The following is an 18,400-nucleotide window of genomic DNA, read 5'->3' on the forward strand; positions in this document are numbered from 1 at the left end:
AGTACTTCCAGAGAGAAAAGATGATTCCTAAAAAGAATCTGACCAGCATCAGACTTATCAGCAGCATTGAATGCTAAAAGATAGAATACCTTTATAGATGAAAAATTTTGAAAAAAGGACTTTATGTCCATCTAAACTAAAAATCAAATGTAATTTCCAAACAAAAACATTAGAAAAATATGTAAAGGCTCAGAAATTCTTCAATGAATCCACTATGAAAAATTTTTAAAAAGAGCAAATAGTTTTTAAATGTCTACATGGATATGAGAAACTATGGCAACTAAGTATGAAACTGAAGAAGAAAATAAAGTTAGAAACAAATGAAAAAAGATCCATGAGCTATTTCCATGGTTAGGAAATTCTCTTCTACTTGGAAAAGTTTTAATATCATAGTGCTACATTTTTGTCCTAAATGGTTATAGCAGAGCTATAAAGATCATATTTAAAGTTATAATGATAGTCCCCAGAAGGCTTACTTATTTTAGAAGGAAGGGATAAAAAAATTGGATGGATGGATAGATAGATAGATAGATAGATAGATAGATAGATAGATAGACAGACAGACAGATAGATAATCTGGCTTGCTTCACATGATGAAAGGAAAGCAAATAGTAGATAATATTACCAGCTGGTGAAAATTCTCTGAAGCTTAAAGATACTCAAAAACTTGTTTGAAAATAGACAATTTGCTGGATGCAGTGGTAGCCTCAGCTATTCAGGAGGCTGAGTCAGGTGGATCACTTGAGTCTGGGAGTTTGAGGCTGTAGTGCACTATGATATGAATAGCCACTGCATCTAGCCTGGGCAACAGAGCAAAACCCTGTCTCTAAAAACAAAAGAAGAGAAGAGAGGGGAGAGGGAAGAGGGAGAGGGGAGAGGGGAGAGGGGAGGGGAGGGTAGGAGAGGAGAGGGGAGGGAAGAGGAGGGGAGGGGAGGGGAGGGAAGGGGAGAAGAAGAGGAAAGGAGAAGGATAGGAAAGGGAGAGGAGGGGGAGAGGGATAGTAGTAGGAGAGGGACAGGAGGAGGAGAGGGAGAGGAGGAGGAGAGAGAGAGGAGGAGGAGAGAGAGAGGAGAAGGAGAGGAGAGGAGAAGGAGAGGAAAGAGGAGAGGTGAGAGGAGAGAGGAGGAGAGGAGAGGGAGAGGGAGAGGAGAAGGAGAGGTGAAGAGAAGGACGAGGAAAGAGGAGAGGTGAGAGAAGAGGACAGGGAGACGGAGGGGAGAGGCAGAGGACAGGAAGATGGAGAGGAGAGGGAGAGGGAAAGGAGAAGGAGAAGGGGAAGGGGAAGGAGGAGAGGGAAGAAGAGAGGTGAGAGGAGAGGAGAGGAAAGGAGAGGGAGAGGGAGAGAAGAAGGAGAGGAGAAGGAGGAGGAGGAGAGGAGAGGTAGAGGAAGAGAAGAAGGAGAGGAGAAGGAGGAGGAGAGGAGAGGGAGAGGGAGAGAAGAAGGAGAGGAGAAGGAGGAGGAGAGGAGAGGAGAGGGAGAGGGAGAGAAGAAGGAGAGGAGAAGGAGGAGAGGAGAGGAGAGGGAGAGAAGAAGGAGGAGGAGAAGGAGAGGAGAAGGAGGAGGAGAGGAGAGAGAAGGGGAGGGGAGGGGAGGAGTGGGGCGGGGAGGGGAGGGAGAGGAGAAGGAGAGGAGAAGGAGAGGAAAGAGGAGAGGAGAGGAAAAGAGAGGAGAGGAGGAGGAGGGAGAGGAGGAGGAGGAAGGAGTGGAGGAGGAGAGAGTGAAGGAGGAGGAGGGAGTGGAGGAAGACGAGGAGAGGAAAGAGGAGAGGAGAAGGATAAGGAGAACAGGAGAGGAGAGGAAAAGGAAAGGAAAAGAAAAGAAGAAAGAAAATAGATAATTTTCACTAGCCACACCAAAAACATGTACCAATTTAGATAAAAACTCATGCCGCAGTTTTATAGAAATAGTAAAAGCTACAAGGCAACCTTAAACAATCAATTTCACCACTGCTTAAATTTCCCTAGTAAATGTTTTCCTAATATTCATGATAAGCTTCTCTTTCCCAAGCATGCAATATCTCTGTTTATGTCCTTCACACACAGCAGTGCAACTGCACTTCTGTCTCATCTGAAGGACAGACGGCCTCAACTCTGCCAAGCAGCGCATAGTTTTATAAATACTTAATCCTGCACCATGATCAAATCCTGGCAAGATGTTCATCCTTTTCTGGCTGCTTCACACATAAACTGGGTTTGCTCTAAACATTCAAAAATCAAACAGAAGACAATACTACTTCTATGTTATTTTCTAAGCAACAAAAATAACAAAAATTATAAACTGTGTTTCTCAAAACATGTTAAAAACAAGTTTTCACTGACATTTAAACAAATTGGGGAGGAGAGTGGGATTTATCTGCCCTTTAGGAATCAGGTACATTAGGTGAAATTGACCATCAAATAAGTGTTGTTGCTGTGAAGATGACTTACACAAAGAAGCGCTCAATGAATATTTTTCTAATGACACCAGTGAAAATTTAGTTCAATGGCAGCACCTCTGTTATTAACAATGCAGCCTTTTTATTAGTAACTTCAGGGAAATCTCATCCACCACCAGAATCTCTTGTTGATGAACACATTCCTCTATAGCCAGCACCATGGACAAACCAGGCTGGGGAGACTCCACGATCCCAAACTCTTGAAATGATTTCTGTTTCCCTCAAACCATCCCACTTTGATTGATATTATCTGGTCTCCTGTCTTCACATGAATCGGACAATGAAAATTAGCAAGGTAAAACACACTACTTTCCACGTCTGTAGGTAAACTTTGAGCAGAGCTAAATGACAGTTTCTAGGCAATAATAGAAAATCAACTATGCAATCGAGAAAAACATTTTTTGAGTCAAAATAAATCTGCTTTGTAGACAAAGTTTTTTCAAACAACTGTAAAAACACAAATGTTTATAAAGACACAGTCAGAAATAAGTTCACTGCACTGTCCAAATAATATAAATACTAATCCGAAACCAAAATTAACAATGCTAATTTAGCTGTTCATTGTTTAAAAATTAAGGAGGAAAAAAACAAAAAAGAAAATTATGTATGTCTAAAAAATGAAAACAATTAATTTATCATTTCACTTATAAGGACATTAATAACTAGAACAATATTTTTCAAATGCAACCAAAAACACAATCCAAAGTTAGCTTACTTTTATTAAGCTAGAAAAATTCTGGTATATACAAAAAAATTAGCAGGGCATGGTGGTGGGCGCCTGTAGTCCCAGCTACTCGGGAGGCTGAGGCAGGAGAACGGTGTGAACCTGGGAGGCAGAGCTTGCAGTGAGCTGAGATTGCGCCACTGCACTCCAGCCTGGGTGACAGAGAGAGACTCCATCTCAAAAAAAAAAAAAAAAAAGAAAAGAAAAGAAAAAGAAAAATTCTGGGGGGTGTGTGTGTGTGTGTATATATATATATAGCCTATATATATATATATGACACCAGTGAAAATTTAGTTCAATGGCAGCACCTCTGTTATTAACAATGCAGCCTTTTTATTAGTGACTTCAGGGAAATCTCATCTACCACCAGAATCTCTTGTAAGCTGCTGATGGAACACATTCCTCTATAGCCAGCATATACATACACATATATGTATGCTCTATATATATACACATATCTATGCTATATATATATATATATATGCTGTCTCTCTATATATATTCTGGTGTGTGTGTGTGTATATATGTGTGTATATATATTTGTATATATGTATATGTGTGTATATATATACAGGCTATATATATACATATACACATATATGCACGTACACATAGTGTGTCAAAATGTGAACTAGAATGTATTCTTGGGATTATCAGTTATTCTCTGCCCCATCTGTCTCTCAGTAAGGAAAACCTAACACATTTACTACAGTTAGCCACTCTTCTGGCCTATAGCATTAACTCCAACTATGTACTTTAACACAAAGGGTCACTTTAAAGTTTAAAATATTTTTTAAAATACTTGTTCCTATTTCACTTTTAAGTTGGAATGCAATTGAGATACACCTTAAGGATACACTGTCAGCAAGTAAGTATATGGATCCCTTAAATAACTTATAAGAAAGAGGATGGGTTGTTATCAATGCATTTATCTTTTGTAGAGCTCTGCCTAGAGATAACCAGTTCTCTAAAATGAGCTATCTTTATTCACAATTTTTTTTTATTATTAGGCAACTGTCTAATTAGGTTTATAAATCTGGGAAATTCTCTGGATATGACAAGTCTTTGCAGTGATTTTAAGATGTAATCAAAATCTATTTCTAATTATTATTAAATATTGCTTATCATGTAAACATTTTTTAATTAGATGGAATTACTGATGGTATCTGCCAGACCAAAATCTCTGAGAATACATACAATGCAGTGATAGGTGCCATGGAGAAAAATGCTTAGCTAGATAAACTGACAGGTAGGGGGGAAAGGCAACAGAAAGTGTAAGCATTAATTAGAAAACCTGGTTGGTTGTCAAGTTCTACTGTACAGCCCAGGTGGAACACAGGAGAGTGGAATGGCAGGGGCAGAGAATGGCACATTTCCTGTATCATGTCAAAGGACCCAAAATAAATCTGTACTGAAGCACCAGTGTACATAAACAGGAAGAACATTAAATATATTAAATGCATCTTTCCTGTTTGGCACTCAAATTATACCACGTGAATCCTCAATTAATCCTTACATTGAATAATGCATATAATTTTTATGGGTTATTGAAGAACTAGTATTGGCACACTTGACTAGTCATCTGGAAAAAATAAAGTTGATTCCATACCTTATACCTTATAACTAAATGTATTCCAGATAGCTCACAATTTTGAACAGCAACTCCCAAAACACAGACAAAACAAAACTATGAAAATTCTCCACGAGAATTCAAAAAACATCTTAGACTGATAAGGGTTATTCCGAAGATGAAAGAAAACCTAAAAAGCCTAAAAGAAAATTTTAAAATATTGCATGCCAAAAAATAAAAGTTCAAATGACAAATGGCAAGAAAAAAAAATTGGTGGGCATAGTGGTTCACACCTGTAATCCCAACAATTTGGGAGGTCAAGGTGGGTGGATTGATTGAGCCCAGAAATTTGAGACCAGCCTGGGTAACATGGCAAAAACTCTTTATAACAAAATACAAAAATTAGCCAGGTGTGGCAGCACCTGCCTGTAGTCCCAGCTGCTCGGGAGGCTGAGATGAGAGGGTCACTTGAGCCCAGGTGGGTTGAGGCTGAAGCCAGCCATGATTGTGCCACTGCACTCTACCCTGGGTGATGGAGTAAGACTCTCTCAAAAAAAAAAAAAAAAAAAAAAAAAAAAAATCAGAAAAGAGAAAAAAATTGTTACTTACAGGCAAAGAGATCATTTTCTTAATATCTAAATGGTTACACAAATTATTAAGAAAAAACCCATTAGGAGAAATAAGGAAAGCACAAGAAGTGACAGTTCACAGAAAAGGAAATATCAATCATATAATTTTTTTTTCCTCACTCATAAAAAAGAGAAGCACACATTAAAACTATAAAAATATTTTTACTTACAAGATTGGCAAAAATCTAACACACTGCATTATCAAGAAGAAAGATATTCTCCTACATTGCTGGTGGAGTGTAAACTGAACAATCTCTACAGAGGGCAGCATCTGTCAAAAGTGAAATAACCCAGAAATTCCACTCCTAGGTATTTACCTTATTCACATGTGCAAAATGATTGAAAACAACATAAATATCCAATAGTGAGGTTAAATCTATTTTAACAGTCATGCAATGGTATGTTATGCAGCCAAAGAGAAGAATTAGATACTCATTCATTTGTTTGTATTCATTTATTTTATTCATGTGATAAATATACATTGAGTGCCTACTCTACTGTAGACAAGATCAGGCTCTAGAATTTTATAAAAGGTAGGGTACTTAGTTTTATTCTGCTTTGTTACTTCTGTACATGTTACGTCTACCCCTAATATACTGCAAATTAATTGAGGGTAGAAAATATGGTTTGACACCTTGCATTTCCTCCAAAACTAGAATAATGCCTTTCAGATAATGAGGAATCATTATAAATCAGTTGAGTTAATAAATATGTGAAAAACTGTATGATATGATCCTATTTTATAACTTACTCAGATTTAATTTTTTTAGTAGTAATGGAGTTTTTAAAAACTGTGATCACAGGGATGTATGATGTCAAGCTCTTTCTGAAATCAACCACAATACCTTAGATAGATTAAAATAGATATGTTTATTTAATAGAGACTTAATCGCTCTTCTTAAAGGGTTAATATTTTCTACATGTACAAATCTTTTGGGACCAGTTGGCTTGAAAATTGATGTTTATTATTCAAACCATTTGTAAAAGATATTTTACGGAATTTCTACTTGGAAAATAGATTATGTTGCCAACAAAGTACCCAGCATTAATCCCCCCAAATCATTTGAAGATTATGAAACACATGGAACAAAATTCCTTTTTAAGTGCAATAATATGGAAGTAATTCTTGGATGCTTTTTCTCAAAGTTCTATATTTCTACCATGTGCTATTTTACTTTAAATAAATGAATCAACTGAGGAACAGCATTTGACCAAGTGCATTAAAAAAAATTCACATAGCCTTAATGGCCTGAACATTTCTCAAATCTCTGCGAATACCATAGTGTGCATTTACTGCAGAGTTCTCTATCCTTACTTGCTCCCACCATCACCCTTAATTTAGCTCATTGAGGGCAGAGGATGATAAAGATGTTTATACCTTACGTTCCAGTTAGCCCCCCTGCATGTAATGACTTTGCTGGGGAAGTTGTATTTATGATCACTTAAAAGCTTGTATCTTATCAATTTCAAGTCCTACATCTTGGAAGACAGTGTAGCAATGGAGGTAAATATCAGTAATTTCTACATATAAAAAGACATTCAAAAGCACTTTAGCCTTTAAAAGTTTAAAATGTTTTATCAGAAAAATCTGACACGATATACATGATACATTCACAAATGATCACGGTTTCAGTTTTAAAAACTTCTGAAGTTTTACCAGAAAAATTTGACATGACATAGTAAACTCACAAAGGATCATTGCCTCAAAACATTAATGGCAATAGATAAAGTTACAGCAAACTTCTGGAGCAATCCAGGGAAAGGAGAAAAAGCAATAGATGATAGGAAGTATTCTTTTTCTGTAAAGGACTTCCCCAAAACCCTTATAACTCAGTTCACTAGCTCCTCACCTTCTTTTTACTTTATTTGAACATTCTATGTATTTGTTTCATGTATAGTTTAAATTACCACCTTGATCCATAATGCATATCTTAATGGTATAAAACAGGTAATGCATCTGCTTAAACTGATTTGTGACAGCAGAGCAGAGATTTGTGATAGCAGAGGTTAATGCCTGCTAGCATGTCAGTGCAGAAGGGATTCAGATCCTGGCTCAGGCCCTGCCTACCTGTGTGACCTTCAGAAAGCTGCTAAACCCTGATAATGTCATTTCCCCATCTATAAAATGGAGCTAAGAATTATGTCCACATCATGGATTTTACTAGATTTTCCAACACTAAATGCTTGCTGCTCTCAGCAAGGCAAACACTGACTTAGAGAGTGCTTTTGCTGATTTTTACTACCTTTTGTGTTCTATGTACAAATAAGAAAGAGAATGAAGTATTTTTGATGCTAGATGAGTTGAGTTACTGTACTTGAGAGCAATTTACATATCATAAAATGTTATGTAAATATGACTATAATTGATCTTTACATTGTCAGCAATGTGTTTACCAACTTGTAAATGCACTGAAAATCTGTCTTGTAAACAAAGTACTCTCTTGACTTTGTTGCATTTTAAATATGCATATCTCTTGTTCTCTTTAATATTAAAAATTCTTGCATATTCGAATTCTGCTAAACTTTAGTGCCTCTATGTGTTTTTAAAGAATTGCTGAAACACAAAAATAATTTTGCACCTGAGTTGTAAAATGTCAGACAGATCCCCACCCAACAAAGTTTATGGGAGGCCATTGTTTTGGTCTAGCCTCCTGCACTAGGCCCTAGCAGACCAAGCCAGAATGGAGTCATTCATGCTTAGTGCCACATAATCAAACAGAAATCTGAAATGGGCCGCTTATCCAAGAAAACAGGAGATGCATGGCAATCAATCAAAAGGGGCCTAGTTTGGCACTGATATTTTAACCCTTTAAGGAGGGGAACTTTGAAAAGGCCAATTTGCTTCTTGTTCCATGTTTCTACTTTCTTCAGCCCTTTTCTGCCTAAAAAGCAACTGAGGTCCTGCTTTATTCTAGAATGGAATCGTTAAGTAGACTGAAGCCAGTTGACTAGGCTATTTAGCTGATGGCTAAATTTTTGTGGGGTTGGATCCCACCAATCTAGGAAGGAGTTAGCTCAATTAAAGTGATTGATTTGCGTTCAACTGATGTAAGATAAGATCTTGTAGTCCTTACTTTTAGTTTACATAAATTAAGTATGGTTTCCTTACTTAGGGCTTTCAAGGTTCTTGGTCTGACTTAATCTAAATTTCTAGTTTCATGTTGAAAGTATTAGTGAGCGTAGTAGAAACAGGGTTGACATGGTAATAGTGGCAGATAAAAGGCAATTAGATCTTCAAATTAAATTTGTTGTAATTTTGTCTTTTGACTACAGTAAGCCAAATGTCCATAGTTCTAATTTATATATTAGGACTTCCTAAGATAGGACTTTCAGGGCAACATGATAAAGCATAAACTTCATACTCAAAGAAACCTGGATTTCATTTATTTATTTATTTATTTTAGAAACAGGGTCTGGCTCTGTCACCCAGGCTGGAGTGTAGTGGTGGGAACATAGCTCACTGAAGCCACAAACTCCTGGGCAGAAAAGATCTCCCACTTAAGCTCCTAAGTAGCTAGGACTACAGGTGTGCACCACCATGCCCAGCTAATTTTGTTTTTGTTTTTGTTTTGTAGAGATAGGGTTTCACTATGTTACCCAGGCTGGTCTCAAACTCCTGGCCTCAAACCATCCTCCCACTTTGGCCTCCCAAAGTGCTGGGATTGTAGGCATGAGCTATTGTCCCTGGCTGAAACTTGGATTTCAAACCCAACTCAAATACTTATTAATTGGACCAGTTACTTAACCTTTCACTATCTGTGAAACACCTAGCCTATGGATTACTGTCAGTCAACAAACACTTATTAATCTGCTTAGTCAAGAACAAACACTTTCAGGCTCCAGTGGTGAAGAAAGGAAAGTCCTTCTTTTTATAGCTTACATTCTAAAGGGGGATGGGGCAGACAACAAAGAAGCAATAAATAAACAAACAAGCTGCTTCCAAATAGGGACAAGAGCTAAGAGGAAAATGAAATGGTCTAAGATGATAAGGAGCAAGAAGAAGCGGAGACACTGCATGGGGGGGCAGGTGTTCAGGAATACTTCACCGAGCACTTATATTTTGAGCTGAGATCTGACTGATGGGAAGAAACCAGCAAGTGACAATCTCCAGGAGGAGGATCCAAACAGAGGGAATGGCATATGCAAATGTCCTCAGGTGAGGAAATGCCTGAAGCAGATGAGAGATTTGGAAAGAAGGTCAGTGTGGTTGGAGCAGAGTTGGAGGAGATGGAGGGTGATGGGAAAAGATCGGACTAGACGCAGCTCAGATGAGAAAGGGCTTTTGTAAGTGCAATGGGGAGTTGTCAGTGGATGAGTGACATGCTCTGGTTTACATGTTAAGATCCTCTAACAACTGTGCACGCAATGGATTGCAGTGGCACATTTAGTAAGGACACTCTTCTGTCATCCATGTCCGATGATGGTGGATTTGGACAAGGGTGACACAAAAGAAAGAAAAAGAGAGATTCTGGAAATGGGTCTGACAGAATTTGCTGCTGTGTTTAATGAGAGTAAACAAAAGGGAAGAATCCATTGTTATATCCAAGGTTTTAAAAGAGTACTAACTGCAAAAGAGTTATTTTTCAAGTAGCACAGAAATCTGCCTCTTGCAGCTGCCATATATGAGCTATAATTCTGTCTCTGGGAACCTGTTAAAAAAAAAAACAGCCCAGTCTAACCTTCAAAAGTTTAAAACTAACTATTGTGTTCCTCCTCAGATTTCGTTTCTTTGTCTAAATATTTCAAATGTTTTCAAACACTAAAGTGAGGTGATTTTAGATCCCTTGACGACTGTGAGGGTTCACTTCTGAATGTGTTCGACTTTGGTTCTCTGTTTCTATGACCAGCATCCAACAACAACCAAAAAGCATACAATCTAATCATCATTAAGCAGAATCTGCTTTTCACCTTCATCCTAGGTAACAACTTTCTATTAATTTCTTTTGGACAGCTACTTTATAGTTGCCCGTCAAAATCTAATATGGGAGACAAGAATAGTGCCTGTGATGATGTAAGTTAGAATGAAATGAGACTGTATCAGGCTGTTCTTGTGTTGCTAAAAAGAAATACCTGGTGCGGGATAATTGATAAAGAAAAGAGTTTTAACTGGCTCATCATTCTGCAGGCCATACAAACATGGCCTCTGCACCTGTCCGGCTTCTGGTGAGGCCTCAGGAAGCTTCCACTCTTGGTGGAAGGCACAGGGAGAGCAGACGGGGTCACATGGCAATGGCAGGAGCAAGGAGTGGGGGCAAGTCCCAAACTTATAAACAACCAGATCTCACGGGAACTCACCAAGTAAGAACTCACTTATCACCAAGGGGATGGCGCTAAACCATTCATGAGAGATTTGCCCCATGATCCAGTCACCTCCCACCAGACCCCACCTCCAACATCGGAATCCCATTTCCACATGAGATTTGGAGGGGACAAACATCTACACCATATCACAGACTCTAAGGAAGCCATCCGTGGACCAATGGGGGAGAGTTCAGATTTGGATGTAGGAGCCAAGGATGGTTATGGAGGAATTTGAACAGAAAAAAAGTTGAGTAACGGGAAAGATGCTGAGCAGTGGCAGTGGTGGGAACTGGAGAAAGCTAGTGTGAGCCATGTGGGGGCATCCTAGATGTAACAGTGAGGAATCTAGCCTCAGAGTGTTAGGTAAAGGGATGTTGCTGAAGGTTGGGGACGTAGTGTTGATTTTTTAACCAAAAGAAATAATTTCACATCAGAAAGACTACTCTAGTATCAGGCTTATTTAAATAAGGGAAGACAGAAGGAGATAATATTAATTTCTTGCAGTGGTCCAAGAAGAAAGTAATGAAGGGTTAATGAGACCACAATGGGGGGGAAGGGGAGGGGAGGAACAAATGCAGAGGGAGACTGGGGACAGAATTTCCAGAGCTTTAGCTATTCAGATGGAAGGGACCAACAAGGAAAATGAAGAAGGCATGCCTTCTCACCAAGCGAAAACTGAGATTGACACGGAAACCTCACTCTTCACGTATCTGGATTATACACTTCCATATAATTATTTTTAGACTTATCACACATGTCTTTATAGCATACAAAAAGAAACTAAAATTTCCTCTTAAATTATAATGTTTTGGCCACTATGGAAATGGTAGGAAATGAAATCTTATTACTTAGAAATAAAAGATATATTTAGACTAACATAGTTTCAGTAACTATATTAAGCCCCCAAATCTGCAATTCTATGCATGAACTGACTGGATTACACAATGCGTATCACTGAAGTCAGAATTCAGAAAGCAGTCACAATATGGAATTTCACTTGTGGCTCCAAGTTTTTTCTCTCAATGTATACATATGATCAACAACATGCCTGCTATGCCCTGTGTAGGGCCAACTGGCATTTCCCCGCCTTGTATTTGCTAAATTTGAGGAGTGGAGGAGGAAGAACAAGAGGAGTGAGGAGAGAGAAAGAAGGAAAAAGAGGAGAGACTGCTTTAATATGTGAAATACAGAAAAATACTCAGCAGCTAAGACAATGTATTCCTATGTAAAAATTAACACTATCATGTTTCTTTGCTTTTCCTTTGGATTTCATCTTTTAATGGTTAATGTGTTTCCTAACTGATTTGACCCAAATAAAAATACATTTACTGGCCGGGCGCGGTGGCTCAAGCCTGTAATCCCAGCACTTTGGGAGGCCGAGACGGGCGGAGCACGAGGTCAGGAGATCAAGACCATCCTGGCTAACATGGTGAAACCCCGTCTCTACTAAAAATACAAAAAAAAAAAAAAAAAAAAAAACTAGCCGGGCGACCTGGCGGGCGCCTGTAGTCCCAGCTACTCGGGAGGCTGAGGCAGGAGAATGGCGTGAACCCGGGAGGCGAAGCTTGCAGTGAGCTGAGATCCGGCCACTGCACTCCAGCCCGGGCGACAGAGCAAGACTCCGTCTCAAAAAAAAAAAAAAAAAAAAAAAAAAAAATACATTTACTGCTGTTTCATTATAACTTGAAAGTAATATCAGAAATTACATAAAAGTGTGAAGAAGAAACCAGATCCACACATCATCCATCCACCACTCAGAGATAATCAATGTTAAAATTTTATTTATCTCTCTGAACACTTTCCTCTGTGTATCCTTTTAAAATAAAAATTAGGTTCTCTTTCTTTATTTCTCCTTCTTTACTTTTGTGTGTCCTTCTTTATTCTTGATACGATACAATAGTGACCTCTTCCTCTTCTTGTACCTCTTCATTTCCCCTCCCACACCATTCAGTTCTAAAATCTTTAGGAGGAGCGCAGCACAGTAAGTGTCCCTGCTGGGTAAGATGTGCAAAGGAGCCATGGCGCTCCAGAATGTGGAGGCCCAAAAGGAAGTGGAAGGTCTATGTAGCAGGACTGCCTGCAGAGAATCAGTACTCAAGTGGGGTGAGGAGGGTGCCCATGCGAGGAGCAGCCTGGTTACAGGCAAGGAGTGTATCCATGCAAAGGAGTGGCCCAGGATAGAGAGGTAGAGGCCAAGCCAGGTGAAGAAGATCCCCTGCAGAGCAGCAGCCTGACCTAGCACCAGCCCAAGGGAGGTGCTATGTTTTGACTGTGTCCCTCGAAGTTCGTGTGTTAGAAACTTAATCCTCAATACAACAGAGGTGAGAGGTGGGACTTTTAAGAGGGCAGAGCCCTTGTGAATGAATTGATGCTGTTATGAGTGGGTAAATTATCCCAGGGGTGGGTTTCTAATAAAAATGTGAGTTTAACCCCTTCCTTTTACTCTCTCTCTCTCTTTTCCTCTCTTGCTTTCCACCTTCTGCCTTCCCCATGGGACGATGCAGCAAGAAGGCCCTCACCAGATGCAAGCCTCTCCATTCTGAACTTCCCAGCCTCCAGAACTGTAAGAAATAAATCTCTATTCTTGATCAATTGCTCAGTCTCCGGCACTCTGTTATAGCAGCACAAAACACAGTAAGCACAAAACAGACTAAGACCGGAGATGAGGATGACGTCCCTCCATAGGAGGGTAGCAGAGGCCAAACTGCAAAAGGACAGCATCCTTGTGGGGTGTGGCCCACCAAGGGGCATCCAGCACATGTGGGCTCTGAGGTGAGGAGGGTATGTGCAAAGAATGGTTCCAGGTGTGGAAACATTAAAGTTATTAGTTTATTTGAGGAGAACTGGCATCTTTATCCATTGAATTTTCCAATCAAGAAATCATTTGTTTCTCTATTTATTAAATCTTTTATATCCTTTAATACAGTAAAATTTTATTCTCTCATATTAAGTTTACTCCTAGATGTTTAATGTTTTTGTTGCTATTGATAATGATGTCCTTTTCACATTATGTTCTCTTTTGTGGTATACAGGAAGTCTATTAAGTATAATACTCATTTATAATTAATTACCTAAGTCAACTGTATTATTAGTCTATTAGTTCTACTAATTTTCAATTGATCCTCTTGGGTTATAACTGCCTTTCAATGTATTGAAATTAAAATTGGGGCTGTCACTAAATTTTGCTAATATAAAAGAACCTAGGTCAAACTGCAAACAGAAAGAAATGAATAAAAACATTTTAAATGGTCATTCATTAGTTAAGTCATTTATTCATTTCTCACATATTTGTTGAGGTATGCTATAACCCTGGCCAAATTACATAACCTATAAAACTCTCTGTTTTCTTAACCATAAAATGTAAATAATTAACCTATCTAAGGACTAAATGCTAAATGAGATTATGCATATAAATTGCTGGCATTGCACATGGTAAGTACTCAATAAATGTTAACAGTGATGATGACTGATAATGAAATATGCTATAAACTGTTGTTCCCAATGCCTGCAGAGCCACCATTAGTTGAGAGGATGATCAAGCTCTTCCTTTTTTGTTTAGGACAGCCAAGTGTGTATTTCTTCTCCTCTCCCCTCCACCATTGGGGGAATGACCCTAATTAACTTATTAACTTTCTCTCTCTCTCTCTCTCTCTCTCTGCTTACCTCCCTTTAGCTGTAATTCCCTTGCCTTCAATTTCATTTGTAATTTCTGAAGCCTTCTATATATAATAGGCCCTCAATAAATACTGATGGACTTCAAACAAAATTGGAAAACTACAAGACCATCAAAAAGTCCTACGTCATATGAAGGTATTACTAAGTCAGGTCACTTAATAGACAAGACAATTCCATAATGAAATCTAAGGTAACGATTAACTAAAATTCTGTAAAATCTGACTGAGCCATATTAAAGTTCCATATGCAATAATATTAAATTTAAGATTTTTAATAGAATGATTATGTCCTCCTCCCAAAAAGTATATGCAACATTCGGAATCATTTGCTGATGGCTGCTCTTCAATTTCACAGAAAACATACCTGTTTTCTTATTAAGTTGTAAATTGAGAAGCTGCTTGTGGTGCCCATTAGCCAAAAACCTAATTTCTAACAGAAATGTAAAAATAAATAAAACTCAAACCATGACTTACCCACTTCAGCTAAAGTTCTGATACAGGATTCTACCGAGGCTTTCTGTGCCGGGTTTGGCCAGGTGCAATTGTAAATTCTGAAGGCAGATTGCAGTAGCTGAATAAAAACTGGCTGATGTGTCTAAAACCAGAAAGAAGGTAGGCAAAAAGAGATGCTAAACCATTAACAGCCCTGATGTAGTGTCTATGCATTATCAGCAATGTTCACCAAAATAACATAAAATACACTCTTTCAAGTTTCAGTGCTAGCTAATAAATATCTCATTCATCAAACATTCATTAGGTACTCTCTTCATGAGAGGCAACATGCTACACACTATAGAAAATGGATTATTTTCATTTTAATTATATTCTAAACCAGAAAAATATGCCATTTCCTGAAGCCAATGACATGAATATTTTTTATAATCCATGGTTTATTCCCATGTGCAAATAAGCAGGTGTTTCTGGGTTGGTTGGTTTGTTTTGGTTTCATATGATAGGCAAGTAGAGGAGACAACCATTTTGAACTACAGAAACAATTTCCTGTGGTTCTATCTAATGGTTTAAAATTTTTCCCTAAAGAAAGTATAATTGAAATGATTTTTTAGAAGAGTAATACACAATCACTGTAGAATATTTGTGGACCACAGAAATGTAAATCATCAAGAATCCTACAACACAGAGATACAGTATCAATATTTGAAGACATTTACTCTCTGAGTTTTTTGATGCATGTATGTTTATATATTCTTTACACAAACAAATTTGGATGATATTATAATGGAATCCAGTGGCCTAATATTACTTCATGTTTATTTCCTTGGTCATCAATTTTTCCTTTAAAACATGATTTTTAATTGTTATATAATAGACCATCCTACAGATATATAATAATTTATTTAGCTTTTCCTCCTTTTAAGGATGTTTAATTGATTAAATTTTTAGTATTATAAATACTCGGATTAAAAGTTTTATTATATAAACCTTTGTTAATTCTATTAGGATAAGTATAACTTCAGAGGCAAAATGTCTATCATTTAAAGAATTAACTGTGCAGTTATTTCAACACTTGGCAAACAATCAACATACAGATATGAAAGCTCTTAGTCTGCTTAGAGAAAGAGGAAAAATAATTCAATTTAAAGATGAGGTCTCTTTGTTTAAAATAAAGTTCGGTAAACTCAGAAAAAGGCATAATAGTAAATAATATAAGAGAAGAATAAACATCTCAAGTGTAGGAAATAACTTCCTGAGCAGAAAAAATTTCCCCTACTCAAATAAGAGAAACGCTTTGCAACAGAATGCTTTGCAATTGTTTGACTTACCTGGAGGCTGGTACTATTGTCTGAAAAGGGAGAATTAAAGAAGCCGCTCACAATATTCATTATTGACTCAGTAACACACTTTTCCAAAAAGATGTCTGCATGTTTCCTGTCTGTAGTTGTGTTGCAAACCTGGAGAGAAAAACAAAACAACTCAGTATGTTTTATCATATTTTTAAACTACAACTCAGTATTGGAACCACCTAAAAGTTGTCCTGAAATAGTTGTCAATAACATTTCTTCTGTTTTTTAAAGTTGCTTAGAAGAGAAGCATTTCAGCCTGAAATCATGAAAATGGTATCATTCTTCAGTAGCTTCTCCATCAAGTTAGCCTGTCATTTCAGCCTTGAAAACAGAATTCTTTCACAGACGCCCAGCCTCTTCTTCCTAATTTGCTTCTCCCTTCTCTTGCACACCAACCTCTCCCTCAGCCTCCAAGTTTGGCTTTGCTGGAGAACACTTTTCCACTCAATGTAAGGTGACCAAAGATGAAACAGTCATTCTAAGTATAAGAAAGGTGATTAATGGTAGTAATTCCAGACATTTTCACTTCTAACCCTCACTCAAATTGGAGGACACAAACACAGAAAGCATCTGGAGAGGAAAACAGATAGGTAGGAGAAGATAAATCTAAACCCTCCCAATAATTTCGACGTTTTTATCCATGGATTATCTGAGAAGCATGGAAGTATAGGTTTGCATGCATTTCAGAGTGGACTCAGCCAAAGAGACAATGCTGAAGCTGGAGAAAGACCAGAAAAGAGCAGTCCTGGTTCCTGCTCTGATCTTTACATCTGATGAAAAGAGGCAGTAATTGGTCATTTTGCATTTTGCTGTAAATTTCAATGTCAGCACGATCAAATTGCAAAGGCTAAGCTACCTAATTAAAAACACATGAAAAAAAGTTGGCTGGTGAAAAGACAGAAAAACATAGAGATAAAAAGAAAAAGAAGTGGGAGTGGTGGGCAGAGAATGTGAGAAAAGACTGAAAAACTGCAGCAGAGAAAGAAAGTTTAAATTTTCACAAAATTGTGGTGGGTAATATGGGGGCCAGATGTTCCAGACGTTCTTAGACCATCCAAATTTTTATGTAATTTTTAAAAATTTTCAATAAGTTGCTTAACCAAAAGAATAAGTCAATGTCACTTAATCTGATATTGTTTAAAAAGCTTTCACACAAATTCATAAAACAGAAAATTTCCCTTCTCAAACCATGTGTCCCGGGGCTTTTGTTTTGGGATCTGGGAACACTAATGCCAGCATTTGCCAAGTGGAGGTGGGAGAAAGAGAACCGGGTTTATTTTGAGCTGAAGTCACTTCCCATCTGAGCAGTTTGCTTTTTCCTCATCTATTAATTGACCCCACCTGACTTTGTTTTTAAATATTTTTAGTGTATCTAATTTCATAGGGTAATTGTAGGCACAGTGTCATTAATGGAAATAAATTACATCGAGTTATGTAACCTTCTAGTTATTGTTCCAGCATATAACTTAGTGCCTGGCACACACAAGATGTTCAACAAACGTTTGTGAAATGAATGAATAATTTAGTAAATTTTTAAATGAAAGAGGGATAAAGGACTCTTATTTTGTTTTAGGTTAACTTTAGATTGGGCTATATTCCTGGAACATCTAACCTAGGATTAAAATTTAATTTAATTTACATGGTCCCAGATCTAATATAAAATTGATCTTCCTATGATGGATAAGAATTAGGATTTACTTCTTTTATCATCTTCCTAACACTCGCTTTACAGTGAAACTTTCTGACACATAGGTTAAAAATATAATAAAGTTGAAGACGTAGCAGACCAATTCCATCACAACCAAAACAAAAGACCTCCCTCATTCAGCAACATTTCAAGGAATTACGTGGGGCTCTCTGGAGTCATTAGAATATACCACACTGCATTTTCTGCAACTGGACACTTGCCAAAAAACCACCCAGAAATTTGCTTTTTAGTCAGTGGATTAATAAAAATAATCTATTTCTGGATCAAGACTTTCTTCAAAATCCTGGGTTACGAAAAGTCTGTGTTTTACAAAGCTATGTGGAACCTATTACTCAGTTCATTTAAACAAGAAATTCAAATAATTTTTCAAGATGTTTTTTCTGTCCCCTATGAATGACAACATTTCACCTTGCATCTTATAATATCATGGACAGCCAAGAAATGTAGGAAGCACTTATGAAAATCTTTTAAAATTTTTCAGTAAAAAGAACCTCATACATATGAACATCTCTTTATTTCCTTTTATTTTTATTTATTTTCTCTTTAAAATAAAGAC

The 18,400-nt window shown here is 37.5% G+C and overlaps 1 protein-coding gene across 1 annotated transcript in view; it reads right to left on the bottom strand.

Moving 5' to 3' along the window:
* The window catches only part of ITPR2 (inositol 1,4,5-trisphosphate receptor type 2), a 493,060-nt gene that overhangs the window by 235,473 nt on the left and 239,187 nt on the right, over positions 1 to 18,400 (bottom strand). Inside the window, exons 33-34 of the mRNA XM_010379849.2 lie at positions 16,116 to 16,244; positions 14,809 to 14,929 (exon numbers count right to left, since the gene is read on the bottom strand). Coding sequence (XP_010378151.1) covers positions 14,809 to 14,929; positions 16,116 to 16,244 — 250 coding nt within the window. The remainder of the gene's footprint in view (positions 1 to 14,808; positions 14,930 to 16,115; positions 16,245 to 18,400) is intronic.

This window comes from Rhinopithecus roxellana, chromosome 10 (assembly GCF_007565055.1).
Source record: "Rhinopithecus roxellana isolate Shanxi Qingling chromosome 10, ASM756505v1, whole genome shotgun sequence".
NCBI lineage: Eukaryota > Metazoa > Chordata > Mammalia > Primates > Cercopithecidae > Rhinopithecus > Rhinopithecus roxellana.